This window comes from Musa acuminata, chromosome BXJ1-6 (assembly GCF_036884655.1).
Source record: "Musa acuminata AAA Group cultivar baxijiao chromosome BXJ1-6, Cavendish_Baxijiao_AAA, whole genome shotgun sequence".
NCBI classification, from domain to species: domain Eukaryota; kingdom Viridiplantae; phylum Streptophyta; class Magnoliopsida; order Zingiberales; family Musaceae; genus Musa; species Musa acuminata.
Genome location: NC_088332.1, coordinates 5675169 through 5697116, shown reverse-complemented (window position 1 = coordinate 5697116; position 21948 = coordinate 5675169). Strand labels below are relative to the sequence as shown.

The window sequence follows — 21948 nt, the reverse complement described above, 5'->3', positions numbered from 1 at the left end:
TTTATTTTGGCTTTTCATATATTAATCCCCAAAATATTTTGTTTTTATGTGCATCCTTCCCAATTCTTTAATTTATATAAAATTCAAATTTACTGTTCTTTATATTTATATAAACAATCAGCTTTAAAATATTGTAAAAATAATTAATAAAATTGTCTAAAATATGGTGATATTACTAACTTGACAAAGTAGTACATTCCTAAATTATGATTTTTTTAATAAAATTTAAATCATGATATTTTTATTAATAAATTAAAAGAACTTATGGTAAATTCTTAAAAAAAAAAAAATTTCGATTGGTGTCATCTTTTTTGGTTTATTTTTTATCCTCATCTTATCATTTTATTATAGTGCCTGCTGTACTCTTCGTTGTCGTCTTTGTTTCATTATAAAGACTATATACCCTAATCTCCCATTCCCTTTTTCTTCGTCCTTTTTTTTTTCATTAATCTCCCATTCCCTTTTTCTTCGTCCTTTTTTTTTTCATTTTATTGCCATTGTCACCACATCTCTTGTCGTCGTCCTCATATCTCCTCCCCTCTTACTTTGGTCTATTGATGGTGATCACAAGATTCAACGGGAAGACGGTGACGACTATGGTCGAAAGACAAAGGATAATTTTATTTAAAAAAATAAAAAAATAAAATGATAATAAATGGAAAGAAGATGTTAATGTAAAAAAGTGAAAATAGGAGAGTTTTTTTTTTTTTTTTCCGTAATTCACCAAAGAACTTATATGTAAACTTTGTAAGGTTTTGAGAACATTTTACTTGCATCCGTTGGAGACAAAGAAATGTAGTACAAAAGTTAATCCACCGTTTCTCGTTAGAACTCTTTGCTTACGTCTAAAATAAGATTACTTTCTTCCCGTATCGGAGACATAAAAAGGAGTATAAAAGTATATTTACATTTATAAAAGGATGCATATAATTTTTCGAGACATAAAAGTATATTTACATCAACTCATCGCGCATGCTATGGTAACGTATGGTCATAGCTTTGGTATGCTTACAAAAGCAAAGACGCGCACTTTATGACCTACACTGCTCTTCGTCTTCCTCATCGCGCATGCTTCCCGAGCGGTCTTCGCTCCTCCGTCCCACGCACATTCTCTGCAATCGCTGCGTCGGTATGGACGCCCCCATATCTTCCTCGCCTTGGTTCTTTGTCTAGCTCTCAACCCTAGACGACGCACCAGAGGGCCACGGACAGAGGGGGGAGGAAGGAAGGAAGGCGCGCACCAGCAAAAGAGCACGTACCTGTGTCGAGAAAGGAGATCGGAAAGCCCTTCTTGCTTTTGGCGACGGATGGGGTGTGCCTTATTATAATCCCACCGCGCGAGTCGGCAAGCGTGGAGGCGAGCTTATAAAAATACGCGACCAAGGAGGAGGTTGCTTCTTGCAATCGCACGCTCCCACCTCAAAAGACCTCGCCCTTTCTTTATCGGTGGTGCAGTCGCAGTCGCAGTCGCAGTCGCAGCAGCAGCAGTGGAGGGTGAGAGATCCGGTCGCAGCCAGCAGGTTTGCTTCTTCTCTCTCCTCCTTCCTTCGCCATCCCATTTGCTCTGTTCTGCAGAGCAAGTGGTGTGTGTGTTTTCTTAGTTTTCTTGCTTCTTTGGCTGCCTAAGCTTGCAATTCCCAGCGGTGATTAGGTCTCTGTTCTTGGAGAATAGCGGTAGTCATTATCACATAGCCATACCTCCAAGCATGCCGATGTTTGGTAATGAATGATACCCACAGACGGCGGGCATTAAAAGCCACTGCACCTCTCTCTCTCTCTCTCTCTCTCTCTCTCTCTGTGGCTCTGTTGGTGTTGGGTGGTTCAGAAGAATAAAGAGGGAGGTGGGAGAGAAATAGGCTTCTCCTTTTCTCTTTCTTGTTTGAACGGTAGGGAGGCAAGGCAGCCTGCAAGTAAAGTGTGAAGCAAAAGGTTGTTCATGCCCCCCTCTCTCGCTCTCTCTCTCCCCTCAGTCCTACTCTTTCTCTTCCCTCTTACACTTGTGCTCTCTCTCACCACAAATCCACAGAGATAACATCTCATGATTGCCCCTGCAGTCCTGTAGCTGTCCTTTTCCCCACGCCTCGCTGCAAACGTGAAACTCCATCCGCCTTGCGTGGGAGCATGGAGATCTCGTGGGTCTCGTCTCATCTCGTCATCAGCCATCATCGTCATCATCACAAACAACCTTTCTTAGGCGTCCACCATTTCCTCTCCAGGACTAGTATGTTTCTTGAGGGTCTTTCTGCTGTCATTTGGCTGGCTGTTGCCTTTCGCATCACCACTGTCTTTATCTTCTTTGCCTTGGTGGTGATTGTTTCTTTTGGATCCTTCGTATCACTCTTGCCCTTTTCGGCACCTCATCCGACGTAGTTGTCTTAGAAATGGGGTTGATATGACCTTCATCCTGCTCACGCCACTGCAGCAAGCAACTTCCGGTTGCCCTATAATGCTCTCTTTACATGCATGTCTTCCCCTGTGCCGATCACATCATGCCTCCACCTTGGTTGCTTTCATGAACTCTAGCCTGACACCTCGCTACCTATTAGATCGGCTTCAGGTAACGCTGCAAAGACAAAAGAGAAGCTCAGAGAAACCACACGATGCTGTTCTTCCCCCATTAGGCTCAGCAAACGAGGCAGTGAACTTGATGTGATTGTTCTGCAAGCACGATGCTCTTACTTTGGACGAAGGAGCAAATGACTACATGTCTTCCTCATGTGATGAAGGTGTGAGCGAGCTTCTTCGTTGCCGAAGCGGTCATAAATCGCCATGAAACCCTCTTCAAGCCTCCTCTGCATCAGAACGATATTTATTTTGGTCATGTACGGTGATCAGGCTACAGTCCACACATCGAACTGAGGACGCTGCGTGTCTCGTGTTCCACTCACGAGCAGCGCACCTCTTTAAGGCACTCGTTGCCACCATTATCCCTTACATCAGTAATAAACTATAGAGATCTCTTCCTGTCTCTCTCTCTCTCTCTCTCCCCTCTGCTTTTGCTGCTGCTGCTGCTGCCGCTGCAGCACGACGGGCTGACTACTGAATGCTACGCTTTGTCCCATGGGCTTTTAGGGAAGCGAGTCGCTTGTCCTTACTGTGCTCCCCACTATATTCCTTATAGCCATTTTGTAGCCCAGATCGGAGCCCACCGCAAACGACACCTCTGCAGTAGCATCCCCCACACTACCTTTTTCCTGTCCCCATCCCAATCCTCCACCATAATAAACACATATACACTCACTCACTGTTCCTTTCCTACGGCTCCCATGTCGGGATCCCAGTGTGACTGCGACTAAGCCACCCCAATGTTCTTAGATCAGCCATTTCTTGTTGATACTCCCAGTGGATCCTTCTTTTGTCTTGTAATAACTCGGTGCCATCTCACTATAATACTTTACTAGCTTGTGTTATTGCAGCTACCGGCGTTACATGAATGGACCTTTGCCCTGTGGCCATGTCTGTATTGCTCTGAACGAAGCCTTTCATGGGGTTTAGACGAGAGAGGGGGTTGGGTTGTTTGTTGAGCTGATGCGAACAGTCCCATGGCCTGTGGAAGGTGGGTCATGATGATGGTCTTCTGCTTGCTTCTGCATCTCGTGGCAGCCGTTACTTGCAACGTATCTCTGCTGTGCTTTAACCATCTTCCTTCCTCTTTCCTCTTGCTTAGATTGAGCTCCTAAAACATTGCGTACTGTAGATCTGCTCTGCACCTCTGCATGAGATATTAATGCTTCTGTTTATACCACATCTCTGCTACTGCTGCTGCTGCTGCTTCTTCTTCCTGCTATCGCTGCAAAGCATTCATTATATCCCCTTATTTAAACCTTCTGCAGCTGAGCTTACCTTTGCCTTTCGCTGTCTTTCTGCTGGTGCGCCCCTCAGAAGGCTCGATAAATACATGTGGGTTCGTACTGGCTTGCAATGTTAGCTGATGTAGAGAGACGAGGTGCTTGCTTCTGTCCTTCGCCGTCGCCGTACACCGCCCCGATGCCCAGCCGGCAGATGACGAGTGCACTCAAGGGCGAGAAGCACATTGTCTCGAAGAAGCCTCTGCACAACAGCGTGAACCAGCAGAAGCTCGACAACGGATGCCAGCCACAGGAAGCGAAGAGCATGGGCCGCCGTCGGGGGAGAGCGAGAGGCAAGGCCGCGGGGCGGCAGGTGAAGTTGGAAGCGGAAGCCGGACTCGAAAAAGTTGCTCCTCCTGTGTCAAGCAAGGGCATTGTTTTCTGCCGGCGGCCAGGATTTGGACAGGAAGGCACCAGGTGCATTGTTAAGGCCAATCATTTCCTTGCCGAGTTGCCTGATAAGGATTTAAATCAATATGATGTAAGTGTTTATACTTGTTCGTCACATCATCGATTGGTGTTGGTAATGGTATTGCATATGACATGTTGTTCTATTGGGGCACTTCATTTGCAGGTGACAATTATACCGGAAGTAAGTTGTAGGAGTATGAACAGGGCTATTATTGCAGAATTGGTGAGACTGTATAGGGAGACCGAGTTGGGAACGAGGCTTCCGGCTTATGATGGAAGGAAGAGCCTTTATACAGCAGGGAGTTTGCCCTTTAATTCGAAGGAGTTCATCATAAGGCTCGTGGAGGATGATGATGGAATGGGGGTTACTAGGTTTTACTGACTATTGCCTTTTATTTTCATGTCATTTGTATTAGTATTATTTTCTTTTATTTTCTCAATGGTACTTGAAATATTGCACTGAGGCTCTTACCTGTGCCAATTTTGTTGTGACTTGTGAAGAGAAAAGGAGTACAGAGTTGGGATCAAGTTTGTAGCCCGTGCCGACCTTCACCATTTGCGCCAGTTTATAGCTGGACAGCAGACTGATGCTCCCCGGGAAGCCCTTCAGGTTCTTGATATTGTTCTGAGGGAATTATCAAATCAAAGGTGCCATTTCTTGCAAGACGCACACTCATCTTGTTAGGAGTATGAATGCTTTGTAATTGTTCAAAGTGATGGCTGGTAGGTACATATCCGTCGGAAGATGCTTTTATTCTCCAGATATCAGAAAACCACAACGGCTGGGTGATGGCTTGCAGTCATGGTGTGGATTCTACCAGAGTATCAGACCAACCCAGATGGGTCTCTCACTCAATATCGGTATCTATTTGTTTTTTCCTTTTACTGTAGTATAGGGCACAAATAAATTGAATCTATATTTCTCTTGTATCTGGCTTTCTGAATGTATGTGATTTATATTGAATGTTCAGATCCGTCATCCACTGCTTTCATCGATCCTCTTCCTGTGATTGAGTTTGTAGCTCAGGTCCTAGGCAAAGATGTATTGTCTAGACCATTATCAGATGCTGATCGTATAAAGGTATACATCAGGGAAAGAGTAATTTTAGATTATACAACTACAGTTCCTTGTTTTTCTACATCTGGACTTTAGTGCTTACTAGGTGTTTAATATTTCATACAATTTGCTCCAGATATGATGCAAAGGTAACTTTGTGTTTTGCTTTCAAATAATTATGTCTTTGCTCAGCTGCTTTTCTGGCTATTTTCAACATAATTTTAGTACTAGTGTAACCAAGATCAATCATGCATAGTTGGTAATGTCAAGCAGATCAAGAAGGCCTTGAGAGGTGTCAAAGTTGAGGTCACACACAGGGGAAATGTGCGGAGGAAATATCGAGTTTCAGGCCTAACGTTACAACCTACACACGAACTGATGTGAGTGTATTATTCTAATAATATTTTTGTCAATGCATTTTCTAGAAAATACAATGAGTTAGAATTTCCTATGCACCAGGAAAGCCTCAGCTTGCTAATAACATGTCTTGATGAGGTTTGCTTTAATCTTCATATGTAAATTTTCCACAAAATTGATGCATAATCAACATTTGAGGGTTTCCCTGCTGTGTCATTTCAGTGTGCAAAATTATTATGCTGAAATTGTAATCGTGTTTGCTGCTAGTGTTCTGACTCTACCATCTCAACAGCTTCCCAATTGATGATCAGATGAATATGAAATCTGTGGTCGAATACTTCAAAGAGATGTATGGGTTTACAATTCAGTATGCTCATCTTCCTTGCCTTCAGGTAGGAAATCAGAAGAAGGCAAATTATCTTCCAATGGAGGTGAGATTGGTCAAGCATAACAAATTTCTTAATCAAGTTATTTCAGATCTGATTTTATGTTACGTACAGGCTTGCAAGATAGTTGAGGGACAGAGATATACAAAGAGGCTGAATGAGAAGCAAATTACTTCCTTGCTAAAAGTTACATGTCAGAGACCCAGAGATCAAGAAATTGATATTTTGCAGGTAAGTAAAATATGCTTAAAGTCTACAATCACCTCAGTGCCATGGGGACTTCTGTTTATCGTTGTTTATGAGGGCACAGGTACTAGGTATGCATCTATATGGTTTTATGCTTGTAGCTCTAAAAGTAAGGTTACAAGTACAATTAACATTATAAATAGGAAGCAAGCAAACACGAAAAAGTAAATGCAGGGGTGGAAGGTGCAATAAAGGGCGGGGATGTATTAGAAAGTCAAAAGTATAGGACACAAATTTAGTTTCAGTTTGGATAAGTGTGTTTTCTTTTCTTTTGGTTGTTTGCATAATTGACCGTATAGGGGTATGTTATAGCATTGAATGAAGCGGCTAATCATGGAATCTTGCTTGCCATTTCCTCCTGGTGGAAAAATTTTTCATCCCCACATATCTAATTTGTTTGCTAAGGATCTTCATTGTCAATTACAGGGTCCAATATGATGTCATTTTAGATGTTCTCAAATGCTTTGGCATGTCTTCTTCATGGGAGGTAGACACACATCCAGGCATTGAATTGGTTTATATGGCTAGAGTGAGTCCATCATCTGGACCATTTAGCTCATCAAGTTGGGTCATGACATCTTGTATTCTGCTTATGATGCTGGAAGCTACCTGACCTTTAATTGGTCAGGCATAGAAATACATATTAATCATTAATGATCTTAAGATATATAATAATAGTGAGATATTGAGTATTGATGACTTTGTCTATGGTTGCGACATTAATAAAATGTGTTATCTTAATTTAGACTACTGTCATGCTATGTTTTCTTTGGTTTCTATTGAATCTGTAAAATAATGTGAAATTGTTACACATCCATCTTTCCCTTTCAGACAGTTCGTCAAAATGCTTATGGGCATGATCCCTATGCAAAGGAGTTTGGAATCAACATCAGTGAGAAGCTAACCTCAGTGGAAGCTCGAGTACTTCCTGCTCCATGGGTAATATGTTGTTCAAGCAACTTAATGAAATCAAAGAGATATTATTGTTTTCAACTGTAATGTAGTCAACTGTCCATGAGCATATTTTGATTTATGCTGTGTGCATTATGAAGCTTAAGTATAATGACACTGGGAAGGAAAAAGAGTGCCTGCCTCAAGTTGGTCAGTGGAATATGATGAATAAGGTACTTGTCCAATTAAACTCTGTTGCAGTTGTTAACTGCCTCATCTTCAGTTGCTCTGTGGCTCCGATTAGGATCAAGCTACATTCAGATAAATGTTCAGACACACAGGGAAGTGGTGTCTGCATCTGTGAATGGTTTGATCTGAGATTTGGACAATCAGAAGTACTATTGGGTCTGATTGTCACCCACATTTTCCAAGTAAAATTGTTCTTGCCCGCTAGAATGTCTTCATATCTAACCCCATCGGTATTTGCTATCAAATGCAGAAAGTGATCAATGGATGCACAGTAAATTACTGGGCCTGCATTAACTTTTCTCGGAGTGTTCAGGAAAATACTGCTCGTAGTTTTTGTCAGGAGCTAGCACAGATGTGCCAAGTATCTGGCATGGTAACTTTTCATGTTTCAATTTCTTTTTCAAATATCTTAGCTATATTATAATTGCAGCATACAATTATGATATATTTAATCTTGAAACACATAACATCTACGAAAAGATTCAAGGAAACATGGACATAATTCTCATGGTCACACTTTACAGGAATTTGACCATGAACCAGTTATCCCAATATATTCTGCAAGGCCAGACCAAGTGGAGAAGGCCTTAAGGCATGTATATAATGCAGCAACCAACAAACTGAAGGGAAAAGAGCTAGAGCTTCTTATAGCCATCCTCCCTGATAATAATGGTTCTTTATACGGTGTGTTGCAAATCTTACATCCATCATTTTTTTGGATTTGTGTTTGCTTTTTGCCAAAAGCATGATTTAAAATTATGTTTGTCCATCTACAGGTGATCTTAAACGAATATGTGAAACTGATTTGGGGTTGATCTCCCAGTGCTGCCTCACAAAGCATGTATTTAAGATCAGCAAACAATACCTTGCAAATGTCTCACTCAAAATAAATGTCAAGGTACTTTCTGAAGCTGCATGTCATCTTCCGTGTTATGAAATGGACTGCTAGATACTCCAAGTACCATTTATCAAACTCCTTGTGCAGCTTTTATCTTTCCGACTTGTGCAGATGGGAGGAAGAAACACTGTGCTATTAGATGCCATAAGTTGGAGAATTCCTTTGGTCAGCGATATACCAACTATCATTTTTGGAGCAGATGTAACACATCCTGAGACTGGAGAAGATTCTAGTCCATCTATTGCTGCTGTAATGAAAAAGATTCTGCATTACTTGTTTCGCATGCATCACGTTACAGGTTGTGACATCCGTTCACCTTGTCTAATTTTTTGATTTCAGGTTGTTGCCTCTCAGGACTGGCCCGAAGTTACAAAGTATGCTGGACTGGTCTGTGCTCAAGCACATCGACAAGAGCTCATTCAGGATCTTTTCAAGACATGGCATGATCCTCAACGGGGTACAGTTACAGGAGGCATGATCAGGTTTGCATCTCTTTCCTTTAAGCATAACATTTCACAGAATCCCACACCAAAGTTTGTTAAAAGAGTGGTCCCTTGTTCTTCGGAATTCATGTCAGGTTGATGCTCCTAGTCTAATTAATTGCTTTTCAGTGTGGTGCTGAGATCTCCTGTGATAAATATCTGCTTGACGTTCATTTGGTCTATCAGATCTTTTGGAGCTTCTGGTAGAAGGAAGCAAGACAAATATCATTGTTAAACAAGAAGAGCTTACATGTCTCATTCATCTTCTTCTTCAGGGAACTGCTGATATCTTTCCGGAAGGCAACAGGACAAAAGCCATTGAGGATAATCTTCTATAGGTAGTTGTCTATTTTATGGAGCCTAGTGGATATTGGTTTGCCTAATGCCAAACGCTCGAGGTTATTGGCTTTCTAATCTTGTTTACTTTTTGACTTTCTCTGCAGGGATGGTGTTAGTGAAGGGCAGTTCTATCAAGTCTTGCTATATGAACTAGATGCTATTCGCAAGGTTAATAAGATTCAGTGTTTTAACTGAACCTTGTCTCTCAAAATACTGCTGCTTATTGATCCACTTTTTCAGGCATGCGCATCCTTAGAACCAAATTACCAGCCTCCTGTGACTTTTGTGGTGGTGCAAAAACGCCATCATACGAGATTATTTGCAAACAATCACAAAGACAGAAGTAGCACAGACAAGAGTGGAAATATCCTACCCGGTAATTATGGCCATCCTTACTGAACATTTGTAGTTGATAGAGAAACTTTTGTAATTACTTTTCAAGGAAATTTTGGCTATATTTTGTAATCACAGTTGCATTGGTTAGACTAGGTTCAGGACTGATAGTTTGTGTGGCAGGAACTGTGGTTGATACTAAGATATGTCATCCTGCTGAGTTTGACTTCTACCTATGCAGTCATGCAGGAATACAGGTAAGAAATTTCAAAAGCTTGTATCTTTCTTTACCTGAACAATTCATGCTCGCATTGCACGATGGTAAATTTGTTGGAGGCTGGAGCTACATGTCCATATTAGCATTGTGATTCATGTAAAGCAAGACAAAAGAATGTTTCAAAGAAATATTCGACAGTCATACACATGAACTGAAAGATAGTAGTGGTAAGAATTGACAATTCTTTTTTTCATTTATACTAAGGCTTTAAGCTGGAAATTAATGAACAATGATTGTTGATATATCAATAAATAATATGTGATGTCCTTCATGCACATTCTTTGCCCTCAAAATAATGGCCAAGCAAAAGTAAACAGAAAAGATAGGTACTATAAGCACATGATCTTCCTACATTCAGTGACATGTTACAAGTGCTTTAGTTTCTGATTGTTGTAATAATAATTTCTGGCCAGGGTACTAGTCGACCAGCCCACTACCATGTTCTATGGGATGAGAACAATTTTACGGCAGATGAAATGCAGACGCTGACAAACAATCTCTGTTACACGTAAAGTCATTCAAATGACAACGTATTTCATATATGATTTAAATAACTAGCTCTATTTATTAAGGTTACTCTCTGATTGCAGATATGCTCGGTGCACCCGGTCTGTTTCTATTGGTACGACCTGCTCCTTTTTTATATTTACAGTAGTTTGTTTCTTTTAGTTCTTTTACTTTGTGAAACAGGAATGTGACTGGTAAAAATGACCTCTCCATTTCTGCAGTTTCTAGCAAATCATAAGCATTAATTGTAATCTATGAGTTGGCTGTTGATCATAAACATGTCAATCTGTTAGCAGGGCCTTCTCAATTTTGGGTAGTGTTTCTATGCCCCTGCTAACAATAGGGCAGCTCAAATTCATGTTTCTTATCCAAACAAACTTGTTCCAACAACAGAATAATTCCCTGAAAAATCCTTGTAAAATGAAGATAATAATGTTATATGGTACATTTAATCCAAGTGGACACCTAGTCTAGTGCTTTGTGCAACTTGAATGCCTTTGTTTGTTTCTTCCATCTAGTTTAGAATTCTAAGAATCAGAAAAGATGGATACTTTCGTCTTTGAATTCCTTCGGTTGAAAAATGGCACATTGATGTCACTGATCTAATTCATTATTGAACAGTGCCACCTGCATATTATGCTCATCTAGCTGCCTTCCGAGCTCGGTTCTACATGGATCCAGAGGTATCTGAGAACGCATCACGCAGCATGCACCAGACAAATGGATCCTCTGTGAAGCCCCTGCCTGCCCTTAAAGACAAGGTGAAGAGGGTGATGTTCTACTGCTAGAAGGGAGGGAGGAGCAGCAAAGAAATTACTTTGTAAATCCATGTTATGTTTATACTATAGAGAGGCAGCTTCAGCCTTGCAGCCTTGTTGGGAACTGAATTCTTGGTGTTGTATACTAGCTATTTCAGGAAATGTGATACATGACTGATGATATGCCGATGTTGTGTTCTATGTTTGAGCTTCCAGATCTGAAATCTCAACTATGTTCTCATCCTTCACTATTTCTTTCCCACTAAGAATGATAAATGTGATCAGCATTTGACAGTCAATTCCCAGAAGACACTATGTTAATATGATATTTAAAGAAAATATTCTATTAGAGCACTTAGTATCCTAGTACAGTAACTGTGGTAACAAAAGAAGTGCTCTCTTTAATTAAGAATGAACACTTGCTAAATAAAGAGTGTTTTTTCCAAGCTTGCTAAATTAAAAATGAACACTTGAGTTATTTTTTACAAATGTAATGGACAAATATTAATTTAATTATCGAAGGAGTCGATACACTTTTGATACATATTTTACAAAAAAAAATAATTTGAAGTGGGAACAAAATGATCATATATATATATATATATATTTACTTTGAAAGAAATTATCTCTTATTCCAAATAGGATAATTAGGTCGAAATATTATCACATCTAGTTGACAAACACTAAGTTTTCAAAAGATAAATAAAGAATAACTTTTTGAAAAGTAATCTCATATAGCATCATAGCCTATCCTCAAAAACCTGTGTTGACTACGGCTTCTGCTGGTTTACGTGAGTTACAGTTTTAATATGAATGTTAGACCCAACTAGAATGCATCAACCGAATCATACCCATGTCTAAGTACATTCTGTGTATACACCTTTTGATGTGCAAATAGGTTGCAATAAAAGAAAGATAAAGATATGTGCAGTCCAATGAGGTAGGGGAGAACCCTACAGGACAGCAGTATAGTGTTCACTTGCCTCCAAAAGGCAAAGTTGTGACATCAAGATCCCTGGTGGATTCTTGGTCGTGGTCATTGCATGGAAGCATTTCCCTAGGAGAATGGAATCAGCCCACAATCACTTTGCTTTCTTTTCACAGTTCACCACTGCCCTTTAACTTCACCCAACACAAGGAAGGACATATTATCCTATGGTTTTGAGGCTCCTCTTCACTTAACTCCATGAGAAAGTAGGGGGAAGCAAAAGCAAAAGCAGAACCACTCATACATATAACACACCACACCACACCACACCACACCAAAGGGGGGAGAGAGAGAGAGAGAGAGAGGGGTGGGGGTCAGGAAAAAGAAAAGGGAGGTTGAACTTGGATAGCAAAATAACAATCAAGGGAAACAGAAGCTGAGGGACACGAAGCAAGTGAAAAGATGGTCAAGACCTTCCTCCGAGACCACTTTCTTTATCGAAATCCCTAACTGGTGCATGAAAAACATTGAAAGGATGCTTTCTCCCTCTTCAAAAATTCCTTCAGTCTCTCTCAACTATGAGTAAAAAGATAAAGCCATCCATAACTATCCTTTTGTTTTATCCTTCTCTTCTTACTTTCCCTATTTTGTACATCTGATATGACAAAGGAAGATAATAAATCATTAAGTATAGATATATATATATATATATATATATATATATATATATATATATATATTTGATGGAACAGTAGCAGCATGTAAATGGGTTGATAAGATAATGCTGCAGCAGTACTCTTCATGTCTATCTTAAAGATTGCTGCACAACAGGAAGCCATAGTTAGCAGGCATTATTTTGTCCATAATAATTGAGATCTATCTCATGTCTTTGAACAAAGATATGTGCATGTCTTGAAAGATGCTGCTGAGTAATCCATGTTTTACTGGTCTTTTGGCATCCCTCACAGTGCTCTTTTATCTTCTTCTTTTTCTTTTAGGGGGTTTATTTTTATTTCTTCTGATGCTTCTTATTCTTCCTGTGATTGCAGTGTTCAAGAAGTGGCAGTGAAAAGAAAAGTGGGAACATCGCCGGGCCTCCACACCCCATTTAGATTCTCAATTATTGAGCCCGACATGCAAGTATAAAAGGCCACCCCCCACCTCGCAATCTTAGACCAAGCCGACATCACATACGGCACTCACTCGCTTCTCCTGAGTCAGGGTAAGCCTTCCACCACCACCGCTGTACCTTCTCTCTTCTCTAATGGAGGTGTCTCCATGATTGCAATGTTTGTCGATTCTTATCCTTAAAATGAGTTCTTGATCTGTCTCTGTTGGCTATCTTGGAGCGTAGGAGTCGGCAAGATGAACAGGAAGCCGGGAGACTGGACCTGCAGGTCCTGCCAGCACCTTAACTTCAGCCGCCGTGACTCGTGCCAGCGGTGCGGCGACCCGAGGCCGAGCAGCGACCGCTCCGAGTACGCCAGCTTCGGCGGCCGCGGCGGGTCCTCCTTCAGCTTCACTGGCTCCGACGTCCGGCCGGGTGACTGGTACTGCTCCTGCGGTGCCCACAACTTCGCCAGCCGCTCCAGCTGCTTCAAGTGTTGTGCCCTGAAGGAAGACTCCGCGGTCGGCGGCGGCGGTGGCTTCGACGGCGACATACCACGCTCCCGGGGCTACGGCTTCGGCGGTGTCGGTGGCGGTGGCGGTGGCGGTGGGCGCGCCGGGTGGAAGTCCGGCGACTGGATCTGCAACAGGTGTCTTTCACGTCCCCCTCTCCTTTTCATTGTTTGATTCAGAGCAGCAGTAAGAAACACAAGGCGATAGATTAGACCAAGAAACTCTACTTCTTTGGCATGAAGTCCAAATGGCATGTCTCTATCTGTAAGCGATACTATTACCTCTCATGAACAAGCCTTTTACTAGAGTCTGGTCTACATCATTAGCACCATAAACTGCCGCATGATCGGCACATTATTTATGCTGATAGAACCAAACAAAACGGTCTTAGTATCTCTACTTGCATCTTTACAGGTCGGGCTGCAATGAACACAACTTCGCCAGTAGGATGGAATGCTTCCGCTGCAACGCACCGAGGGATTCCGGTAACCCATCCGCCACTGCACTAATCACACTTTGCTCTGAACTTAATTCCTGATGACACCACCAACTGAGATCATCTTTGGCCCCTCATGGCAGGCACCGAAGTCTAAGGAGAAGATGAAGATGACCAAAAGAGATGAACGAGAGCTTATGATACAATAGTAATCTCAAGTTGTAGTACTAGTTTTGCCACCTCTCAGACTTATTTTTCTGCCTTTGGCTTTAAAGCCCATGTTCTATGTTGAGTGTCTTTCCTTTTTCTTTTGATGTCCTGTGTCCTTCATCCTTCTCATACTTCAGAAGTTTGTTGCTGCACCTCTTCTACTTGGATAAGTGTCTTGGTGAGTCTTGTTGGAAAAGGGCTTCCTCGCTTCTTGTAAGACAGGATGGTGATCTTTGAAATAGGTAATAGGAAGTCCCTTTCTATCTTATTATGAATGAAAGATATATATATATTCTAGCACAAAATCTTTTCTGTTCGACTCTGTCATCTCCATTGGTGGGATATGTTCTCTGACTCATAATGAAGGTGGTCCAAGGATTGGAAGTTTTAATCTAAAGCATATAAAAGCACCATTGTCATCTGATAAAGGATGAATCTGGAAAGAGATAGATACATGATGGAGAGATAAGAAGAAGACCTTAACAAAAAACAATAACAGCAGTAATGCTGTTCTGCCATTTTTACCATGCTTATACATTTGTAGCCAAAATCTATCCTCTTTAAATCGCATTGGATTCTCTTTAGCTTTTGAGCCAGCTTTACTAACTAAGGTTCCCTAAGATGAGCTGTGGCATGTCAGCTAAGAAATAGATCTGGTCAAAAGTCCATGGCACCTCCAATTATTTATTTCTTAGCACCTCCATTACTTGCACTTTTAGCAGCACTCTTTTCCCTGCTCTCTTTTGTTACTTAGCACCTCCATTACTTGCACTTTTGAAGACATATCTTGGACACAATTACTATCTTCTGTTCATCTGGAGGATCTGTAAACAATGCATCTATTCTACATGCTCTGTTCTTGGCTTACATGCATTCTAATGGAGAAGAATTAGTGTCTCTCCTCTGTGCTTACCCAGAATACTTCCAAGTGCATATAGATGCAGAGAGCTAACCATTCTCTGATGAGAAAAATCCAATAAATATATAGAAACTGAAGTTGAGTTGATGCAAACTAAACAAACTTAAAGTCTGAAGCTTCTGATGGCAAGGCTCACTGCAAGACTTCATTGCAGCTGATCAAAGTTCTTAATATTCATGCAAGTGATAGAAGTAAAAGAATTTGATAGTTGTCAAGTAACCACAGTTGATCAAAGGGCCTATGAGTGTGTCAAGGTGATCACATTGTCCTCACCTCAGGTAAGAAGATTGTGTCACAGACTCAATAAATATTTGTTTTAATTAGTCTAAGCTATCTACAATCCATAATCCAAGTCATGAAAGACTCTGTTCTTTTTGCTACATAAACCATTTATACTTGAATTCAAATGGATTTCATCCCCTGGATCAGCATCATCATTCATGATAGTGATTATCTTGTCTTGTCCTGAATTCTAAAATGGATATAGTGGGAGATATTTATCTGATAAAAAAAAAATTCTATAAGAAAAATTAAAAGAAATATATCTCAAAACCTTCAATGAGTACTATCACAAGCAAAAAAGACATCTGCTCCCTTTATTATAGTCAAAAGGAGTGGAACCATCAGCAACCGGATCAGCTACTCATCCAACGGTTCAAAAGCCTCCACGCTCGCCTTCTCCGCTCCTTTGGATTCCCACCCGGTTTCCGGCTCCTCCTCCGTCCACGCTCACTAGCTTGACACCGTTCGATGCGTTATGATCGGACGGTACGAAGCGCATCTCTGGATCCCGAACCCCCACCTTGATGTTCTTCGCTCGGTCTCCTTCCCCGCTCTTCCTCGAACCGTAGAAGTGAAGCCGAGTACTCGAAGCAACCTCCTTCCTCTTCTTCTTCTTCTTCTTCTTCTTCTTCTTCTTCTTCACCGACGACGAGGAGGATGCTGCAGGATCAGGCGACCAGCTCCCTTCATTCGAGCAGCGAGAGGTCCTCTAGCCCCCCGCCTCAGATGGAAGTCAAAGAAGGCATGTCTCATCTTTTATTGCCTGATTTGTCCTGATATAACTTGTTTGATCCATTATTTTGCTTGACAATCTTGTTTTTCTTTCTCAAAATATTGATTTTTCTCGTTTAATTTGATCAATGTGCCAATTTGTTGCTTTTGCTTCGTCGATATTACTGCTTTATGGCAAATGAGGGAGTTTCACTGTATCTTAATTCGAGTTTCGAGATGCGTTTTGGATTTTTAATCTCTTCATGCGAGGATGTCGGTGAAATGGGGTGTTTATGGCTCCGATTTAGGACTGGAGAGCGACGAGGAGATCAGGAGAGTTCCGGATTTCGGATTCGAGCCGCCCGGCCCGTCGACCTCCGGCCGGGAGGCCACTTCGATGGCTGCTCCGGACCGGGCCCAGTCCGCCGCCCAGCCCGTCCCGCGGCGGAGAGGAAGGCGCCCCGCCGACAAGGAGCACACTCGGCTGAAGAGGTTTGGAACATGTTTCCTCTTCTGCCCTCCATTTGGATATTTCGGAAAGGATCTATTGACGTGATAGCCCGTTTGACTGCTTTTGATGTGGCCTTTTTCCACGAAAGGTTGCTGAGGAATCGAGTGTCAGCTCAGCAAGCAAGGGAGAGGAAGAAAACTTACCTGAATGATTTGGAGACCAAGGCGAAGGATTTGGAGGCCAGGAACACAGAACTGGAGGAGAGGTTGTCCACGTTGCAGAATGAGAACAACATGCTGAGACAAGTACGTCTTATTCACTCCTTGTCATGGTCACAGTTACAAACGTTGACACTCCATCATTGTACGAGGATTTGAAATCCTAGAATTTGTCAGAAGTTTTTTTTTAGTATAGATCCAAATTATTCAATGAAACTTATCCAAATTCCAGGTAATGATTGGATATTTGTTTTTTGGGGGACTTGAGGATTTCATGCAGGATTGGGAATCCTAGGATTTGACAGTTTTGTGGCTCCATTGGAGCTTAGATCTTAAAGTTTGGAGAGTGAAATCCTAGAGGGTGGGATTTAGAAGGTGGAATTTGGAGGGGATTTTCTCAAATCTAAAAAATTTATAACACTAAATATGTTTGGAATTGAATGGAGGAGGGATTTGGAGGGTAGAATTTGGATGAAAGTGACTATTTTAGTATCAGAATTTCAAAACCAAAATTTTCGGATGAGATTTCAAGGGACCAGTCTTTTCATTAGGGAATCTTTGGACATAATGTGTTAATTTTTTACTGTCAGTAGTTCATAGTGGTTATGTATTTTATAGGTGTTTTCTTGTAATGCTTCCTATCATCTACTTTTCATAAATTTTCTTTTATAATATATGAAATTCATTAGGATGCCTTCCTGAATCTAGAGTTTTGCTTCCCTAAAGCTATTAGTTTGCGACTGTCGTGATATATGTTTCTGAAGTTAATGACCATATTTGTAAAACTGAATGTAGATATTGAGTTTCTACAGTTTGAGTAGGGATAAAGCCACAAAGTATGCGCAGAGGGGGCATCATATACAGTGATCATACACAAATACGTCGAAGGACAATAAATTCAAATGAAATCTTATAATTTTTTAGATTACAAAAGTAACTAAAAGTATAAACATAGGCTTAAATAGGGTAAAATATGTGTAATAAAGGAATCGAATGAGATATTATCATCTATAGTTTTAGAACTCGAAAGATTTTGAATCTTCCTCCACTGGTTTGAGTACACAAAAAGATGTCTTTTTAAGAACCAAACTGTTCTCATCTTGCTACAACTTCTTGTCATATACCAAAACCATTTATTATTGTTTCGTTGTTGTTGTGTGTGTATATATATTTATAGGAATAAAAGAGCAGGAAAGATTATGATGGTGTATGGTGGACTTTTTTTTTTCTTCTTATCCATGAGGACATCTTTACATATTCCTCGTGATTCGGGCAACCTGCCTGATTTGGCAGGGACAGTAATCCAGCTTACATCTTGTATGACATAAGGCTAATCTTTGCCAAATTGTCTGGCTTTGTGAAGCCTCATTCATGACTCTCTCTAACAATGACACCTAATTTCTGTTTTGGAAACAACACTCTGCCACTGGGCCTTCAATTTCTTTGGATGTGTAGTGGATGTTTGCCAATTTACACTCCACTTCATGCTTCTCTGATGCTTAGTAGTGTTTGTAAGCTATTCATGAGTTTGTTGTCTGGGATTTATGTTACTTTGCTTGAAGACATTTTAATTCAGGAAATGAAAACTTATCTGACAACTTCTATTTCTCCTGCAGATCCTGAAAAACACTACTGTTTGTAGGAAAGGATCTAATATTGGTGCCACTGAGGAAGGCAGGTAGAGAATTGTTCTAAACACCACACTTTCTTTGGATATTGAGATCTCACACCAACAAGTCTGTTGTAATCTCATAGTGACCCTGGTGAAAGGGTCCATGAAAGAAAAAGAAAGACATTTATGATTGAAATGTTGTGGGTTTTTGTGTCAAGGAACAGCTTGTGTACTCTTTCCATCTGAATTTAATTTGTTGGATGAGTTTTTTATTCTCATCATGAAGATCTTCATGTCATTAATTGGATGAGCAAAAACATCATTTACTTCTACTAATTATTTGTATCAGTGATTTGGGTTCAGTAACACATCAAAAGATAAATGTTTCACCCTTTATTATTTTTCAAAATCGGGTTGGATTTAGGTGGAACAAATCCAAATCCGATTCCATTTGCCTCTACGAACAGATGGTGTCTCTACTACATACGGTACCGGAGTTTAGGTGGAATGGATCCGAATCCGATTACTTGACGCCTCTGGTGTTCCGAACGCCGTTTCGCGTGCTGTTCTTTTGGGGTTGCGGGTTAGGGTTGGGGTTGTTTCGAATCGTCTCTCTGTTCGCAGGCGAAGCGCGCATCAATGGAGATCGCGGACGGCGTTGACAATCTGAGCGTCGCCGCCGATTCCCAGAAGAAGAACCGCATCGATGTCTCGAACACCAAGAAGCCACTCTTCTTCTACGTCAATCTCGCCAAGGTACGGAACGCCCAGTGCTGTCATCGATATTGTTTGGTTGATGTGGTGGCTTGGCGAGAAGAAATTTGTTTGCTTTTCTAGCTTTAATTTCCCCTTTCTTGGGGTAAAATTCATCGACTTAACAATCTTGGGTTCCAAGTTATATCCATTGCTCTTTAATCCGCGATTGGGGCTCGGACGTTGTGGTGTTTGCTTCATGTGCTTGTATGTTCCATGTATGATTTATTCGTTGTATGTCTTGTAACGCTATTGCACTATTGGTTGCAGAGATACATGCAGCAGCACAGTGAAGTGGAGCTTTCGGCTCTTGGAATGGGTATGATTTCTTTTCTTCCCCACTCGATCATGCTATATAACAACCGTTCAAGTCTATATATTTTCGTCATTGTCTTGATGATTTTTCTTGATGGTTGCAATCATTTGTCGAACTGGCATAAGTATAAGAATGCCATATTTGACACAAAAGTAAGCCAAAGTGCTCCACAAATTCTGAATTTTCTTGTCATTCTCTTGTTATCTTGTCTTCAATGATTCTGTTTTATCAGTTCTATGGTTATTGGTTTGCATTGTCTTCGAGAACATACTGTTCTTTCTGAAAGCATTCGTAAGACCTCACTTCGTTTGTGGATGTCAACTTATCGAGTCTCTTCATTCAATTTGATTTTGGGCAACTAGATCATTACACAAATTTTCTATTGATTTTGCTTTTCCGTTTCATCTAGGATCACTTTTCTCTGCCTGTTCATTCAACATCTGTACTTAACTTTGATCAACTCATCGCTGTGTAAATCAGTTGAAGTTGTGTTTTTTCTTTGCTTTACAACTTTGGTTAAAATGTTAGACCTGTTTATTGATTTTAATCTCATTATTTCTGGTACTTCTTTTTTTCTTTAATGCTTCTATGCTTGATTATATTTTTGTGCTCACTTTGTTATACTATTCTTAACCTTTACACCATATAATATGTCTGTTGTTGTATACGACAAAGAGAATAAAAGTGAAGTCGTAGTGTTTTCTGCATGCTTTTGCAACTCAGTTATTTTCTTATTGATTTCATTCTTATCTTGTCCTGTTTTATTAAATGTATGTACTTGCATATACAATGTTCTAAAGGGTGCAATGGAATAGGGATAAAATGTACCAGATAGGGCATGTGAGATATTCAGGTGCCTTCGCGGGCAGATGCATGATTGATATTAAAATGTATAAAGAAATATAATCAAGTAAAAGCAAAGAACATATGGTATGAGATATACCAGACCTATGCTGTTCCAGCCAATGACCAATGCTGGTTGGGTACCTGAAACTTAAAACCTTGATTTGAATGTTCACATTAATTAGGGAGCTTGTGGAATGCCTATGTTATTTGGACCGATTAAAAGCTTCAGGTAGTGGAAAGTGAGCAAAAAGCTAGTACAGAATTTCACATCTTGCATCCGGTCTTGTTTTTGTTGATTGATGGTTCTTTTACCCTAACTTTTTTGTGGTAAAATTAGTATCTTTCACACTACATGTAGCATCAATATTGTGGAATATGTTGTTGCTAAGTTGATAAAATTTTGTTTTTAGCTGTGCAAATGTGCTTAAAGATTCATAATTCCTGGTTGTCTGACACACACACACATACACAGCCTACAAATCTTGTTATAGTTTTTTTAAACTGCATTCATACTGATCACTTCTTTTCAATTGTTTCTTCAGCCATTGCAACTGTAGTCACCATGGCAGAAATTCTCAAAAACAATGGTCTTGCTGTTGAGAAGAGTAAGATATACCACTAGTTTATCTTATTACCCTTTGAATTATATATTTGACATAGTTGGTGTCTAGTTGTTCTTTCAATAAAAAATATCCAGAGATTACAACATCTACCTTTGATGTGAAGGATGAATCAACGGGATGGCTAATGCAGAAAGCAAAGGTACAATTTGACTGAACAATAACACAAATTGTAATAGTTTCTGATGTGTGTTTCCATGCCCAGATTGAGATATTGTTGGGGAAGATGGAAAAATTCGATGAGTTGATGGCTGCGGCGGCAGCAGCAGTAGCAGTGGTGGAGAAAGATGGCAGAGATGGTGAGGAGCAGAGCTGAAAGAATGAATTCCAAAGTTTTGTTATTCCTTTGAATTGAAGAGCACCAACATGAAGATTTCTAGGCTAGTAAGCTTCCGTTGGCTGAGCATTGCAGCTTCTTACATGGGTAATCTTTTTCATGCATCGAATTCAAATCAATATACACAGTCCTAAATCCCAAATCATTGATTCTGGTATGGCCCATGGTGGATAGATCGAAATTAGGAGTGTGTTTTGCTTATTTGGAAGACATAATTTTGTCATTCACATTGGTGATAAAGACTAATATGTCTCTTATCATAATTAATTGAAGAAATTACTTCTGGTATTTTTTTTTCTTCTGTTTTTTAGATCAGTAGCAGGGGATGTTGCAGAGTACATCACAATCAATAAGTCACAGGGCACATGGGTTCAACCAGGGTGCGGTCTCAGGCATCTCGGGTCAGAGAAATGTGGTCCCTAATGCATCGGTTCACAATCGACACGAGAAGTATCCGTCTCGACTCGACGCAATGTGATCCGCCCCTCGATTTTTATGGCCTTCTTCCCTCCCGCCTTTGATCTCGATCTCCCAATCTATATTGATGATAGCTTTCTCAAACTCTCCCCATTCCACTTCAGTCTCTACCCTCTCGCCCTCTTTCTCTCGTCTCGAAAGACTTCAAGGTTTTGAGTTGTTCCCTCTCCTCC

The 21948-nt window shown here is 40.6% G+C and overlaps 4 protein-coding genes across 9 annotated transcripts; all 4 read left to right on the top strand.

The window, feature by feature from the left end:
* The first annotated feature begins 948 nt into the window (after positions 1–948).
* LOC135581951 (protein argonaute PNH1-like) lies at positions 949–11254 on the top strand. Of its 5 annotated transcripts, none has more exons than XM_065186392.1 (23): positions 949–1520; positions 3834–4329; positions 4423–4631; positions 4761–4907; positions 4987–5120; positions 5231–5340; positions 5590–5696; positions 5966–6104; positions 6174–6290; positions 7137–7244; positions 7358–7429; positions 7696–7818; positions 7970–8129; positions 8222–8343; positions 8431–8592; positions 8683–8825; positions 9101–9163; positions 9269–9332; positions 9405–9540; positions 9681–9754; positions 10188–10282; positions 10365–10396; positions 10903–11254. In XM_065186392.1, the coding sequence occupies exons 2-23, from the start codon at positions 3922–3924 to the stop codon at positions 11067–11069; spliced, it is 2892 nt and encodes a 963-aa protein (XP_065042464.1). In that variant the 5' UTR covers positions 949–1520; positions 3834–3921; the 3' UTR covers positions 11070–11254. The 5 variants fall into 5 exon arrangements, with proteins under 5 accessions (XP_065042464.1, XP_065042463.1, XP_065042460.1 ...); XM_065186393.1 differs by having other exon boundaries at positions 951–1520; positions 8455–8592; XM_065186391.1 differs by having other exon boundaries at positions 3883–4329; positions 5966–6290; positions 8455–8592.
* A 1830-nt stretch (positions 11255–13084) lies between these two features.
* Positions 13085–14501, top strand: LOC103987018 (uncharacterized). The gene is made up of 4 exons (XM_009405195.3): positions 13085–13189; positions 13322–13724; positions 14002–14072; positions 14167–14501. Exons 2-4 carry the CDS (start codon positions 13333–13335, stop codon positions 14178–14180), a joined length of 477 nt encoding a protein of 158 aa, XP_009403470.2. The 5' UTR covers positions 13085–13189; positions 13322–13332; the 3' UTR covers positions 14181–14501.
* A 1462-nt stretch (positions 14502–15963) lies between these two features.
* Positions 15964–18704, top strand: LOC108953073 (transcription factor HY5-like). The gene is made up of 4 exons (XM_018827308.2): positions 15964–16176; positions 16454–16637; positions 16745–16901; positions 18431–18704. The coding sequence occupies exons 1-4, from the start codon at positions 16092–16094 to the stop codon at positions 18494–18496; spliced, it is 492 nt and encodes a 163-aa protein (XP_018682853.2). The 5' UTR covers positions 15964–16091; the 3' UTR covers positions 18497–18704.
* A 287-nt stretch (positions 18705–18991) lies between these two features.
* LOC135675823 (uncharacterized protein At2g34160-like) lies at positions 18992–21586 on the top strand. Of its 2 annotated transcripts, none has more exons than XM_065186386.1 (5): positions 18992–19182; positions 19450–19498; positions 20884–20946; positions 21013–21103; positions 21167–21586. In XM_065186386.1, the coding sequence occupies exons 1-4, from the start codon at positions 19066–19068 to the stop codon at positions 21063–21065; spliced, it is 282 nt and encodes a 93-aa protein (XP_065042458.1). In that variant the 5' UTR covers positions 18992–19065; the 3' UTR covers positions 21066–21103; positions 21167–21586. The 2 variants fall into 2 exon arrangements, with proteins under 2 accessions (XP_065042458.1, XP_065042459.1); XM_065186387.1 differs by having other exon boundaries at positions 18993–19182; positions 21068–21103; positions 21167–21435.
* The last annotated feature ends 362 nt before the right edge of the window (positions 21587–21948 follow it).

Excerpts from the sequence above, each read along its gene's own strand:
- LOC135581951 (XM_065186391.1), top strand. The coding sequence starts at position 3,922 with ATGTTAGCTGATGTAGAGAGACGAGGTGCTTGCTTCTGTCCTTCGCCG. Across the intron at positions 5,697-5,965 it reads CAACCTACACACGAACTGAT|CTTCCCAATTGATGATCAGA; the intron begins GTGAGTGTATTA and ends CCATCTCAACAG. Across the intron at positions 6,291-7,136 it reads AAGAAATTGATATTTTGCAG|ACAGTTCGTCAAAATGCTTA; the intron begins GTAAGTAAAATA and ends TTTCCCTTTCAG.
- LOC103987018 (XM_009405195.3), top strand. The coding sequence starts at position 13,333 with ATGAACAGGAAGCCGGGAGACTGGACCTGCAGGTCCTGCCAGCACCTT. Across the intron at positions 13,725-14,001 it reads GGCGACTGGATCTGCAACAG|GTCGGGCTGCAATGAACACA; the intron begins GTGTCTTTCACG and ends GCATCTTTACAG.
- LOC108953073 (XM_018827308.2), top strand. The coding sequence starts at position 16,092 with ATGCTGCAGGATCAGGCGACCAGCTCCCTTCATTCGAGCAGCGAGAGG. Across the intron at positions 16,177-16,453 it reads TCAGATGGAAGTCAAAGAAG|GACTGGAGAGCGACGAGGAG; the intron begins GCATGTCTCATC and ends GCTCCGATTTAG. Across the intron at positions 16,638-16,744 it reads GAGCACACTCGGCTGAAGAG|GTTGCTGAGGAATCGAGTGT; the intron begins GTTTGGAACATG and ends TTTCCACGAAAG.
- LOC135675823 (XM_065186386.1), top strand. The coding sequence starts at position 19,066 with ATGGAGATCGCGGACGGCGTTGACAATCTGAGCGTCGCCGCCGATTCC. Across the intron at positions 19,499-20,883 it reads GCTTTCGGCTCTTGGAATGG|CCATTGCAACTGTAGTCACC; the intron begins GTATGATTTCTT and ends TTGTTTCTTCAG. Across the intron at positions 20,947-21,012 it reads TGGTCTTGCTGTTGAGAAGA|TTGTTCTTTCAATAAAAAAT; the intron begins GTAAGATATACC and ends GTTGGTGTCTAG.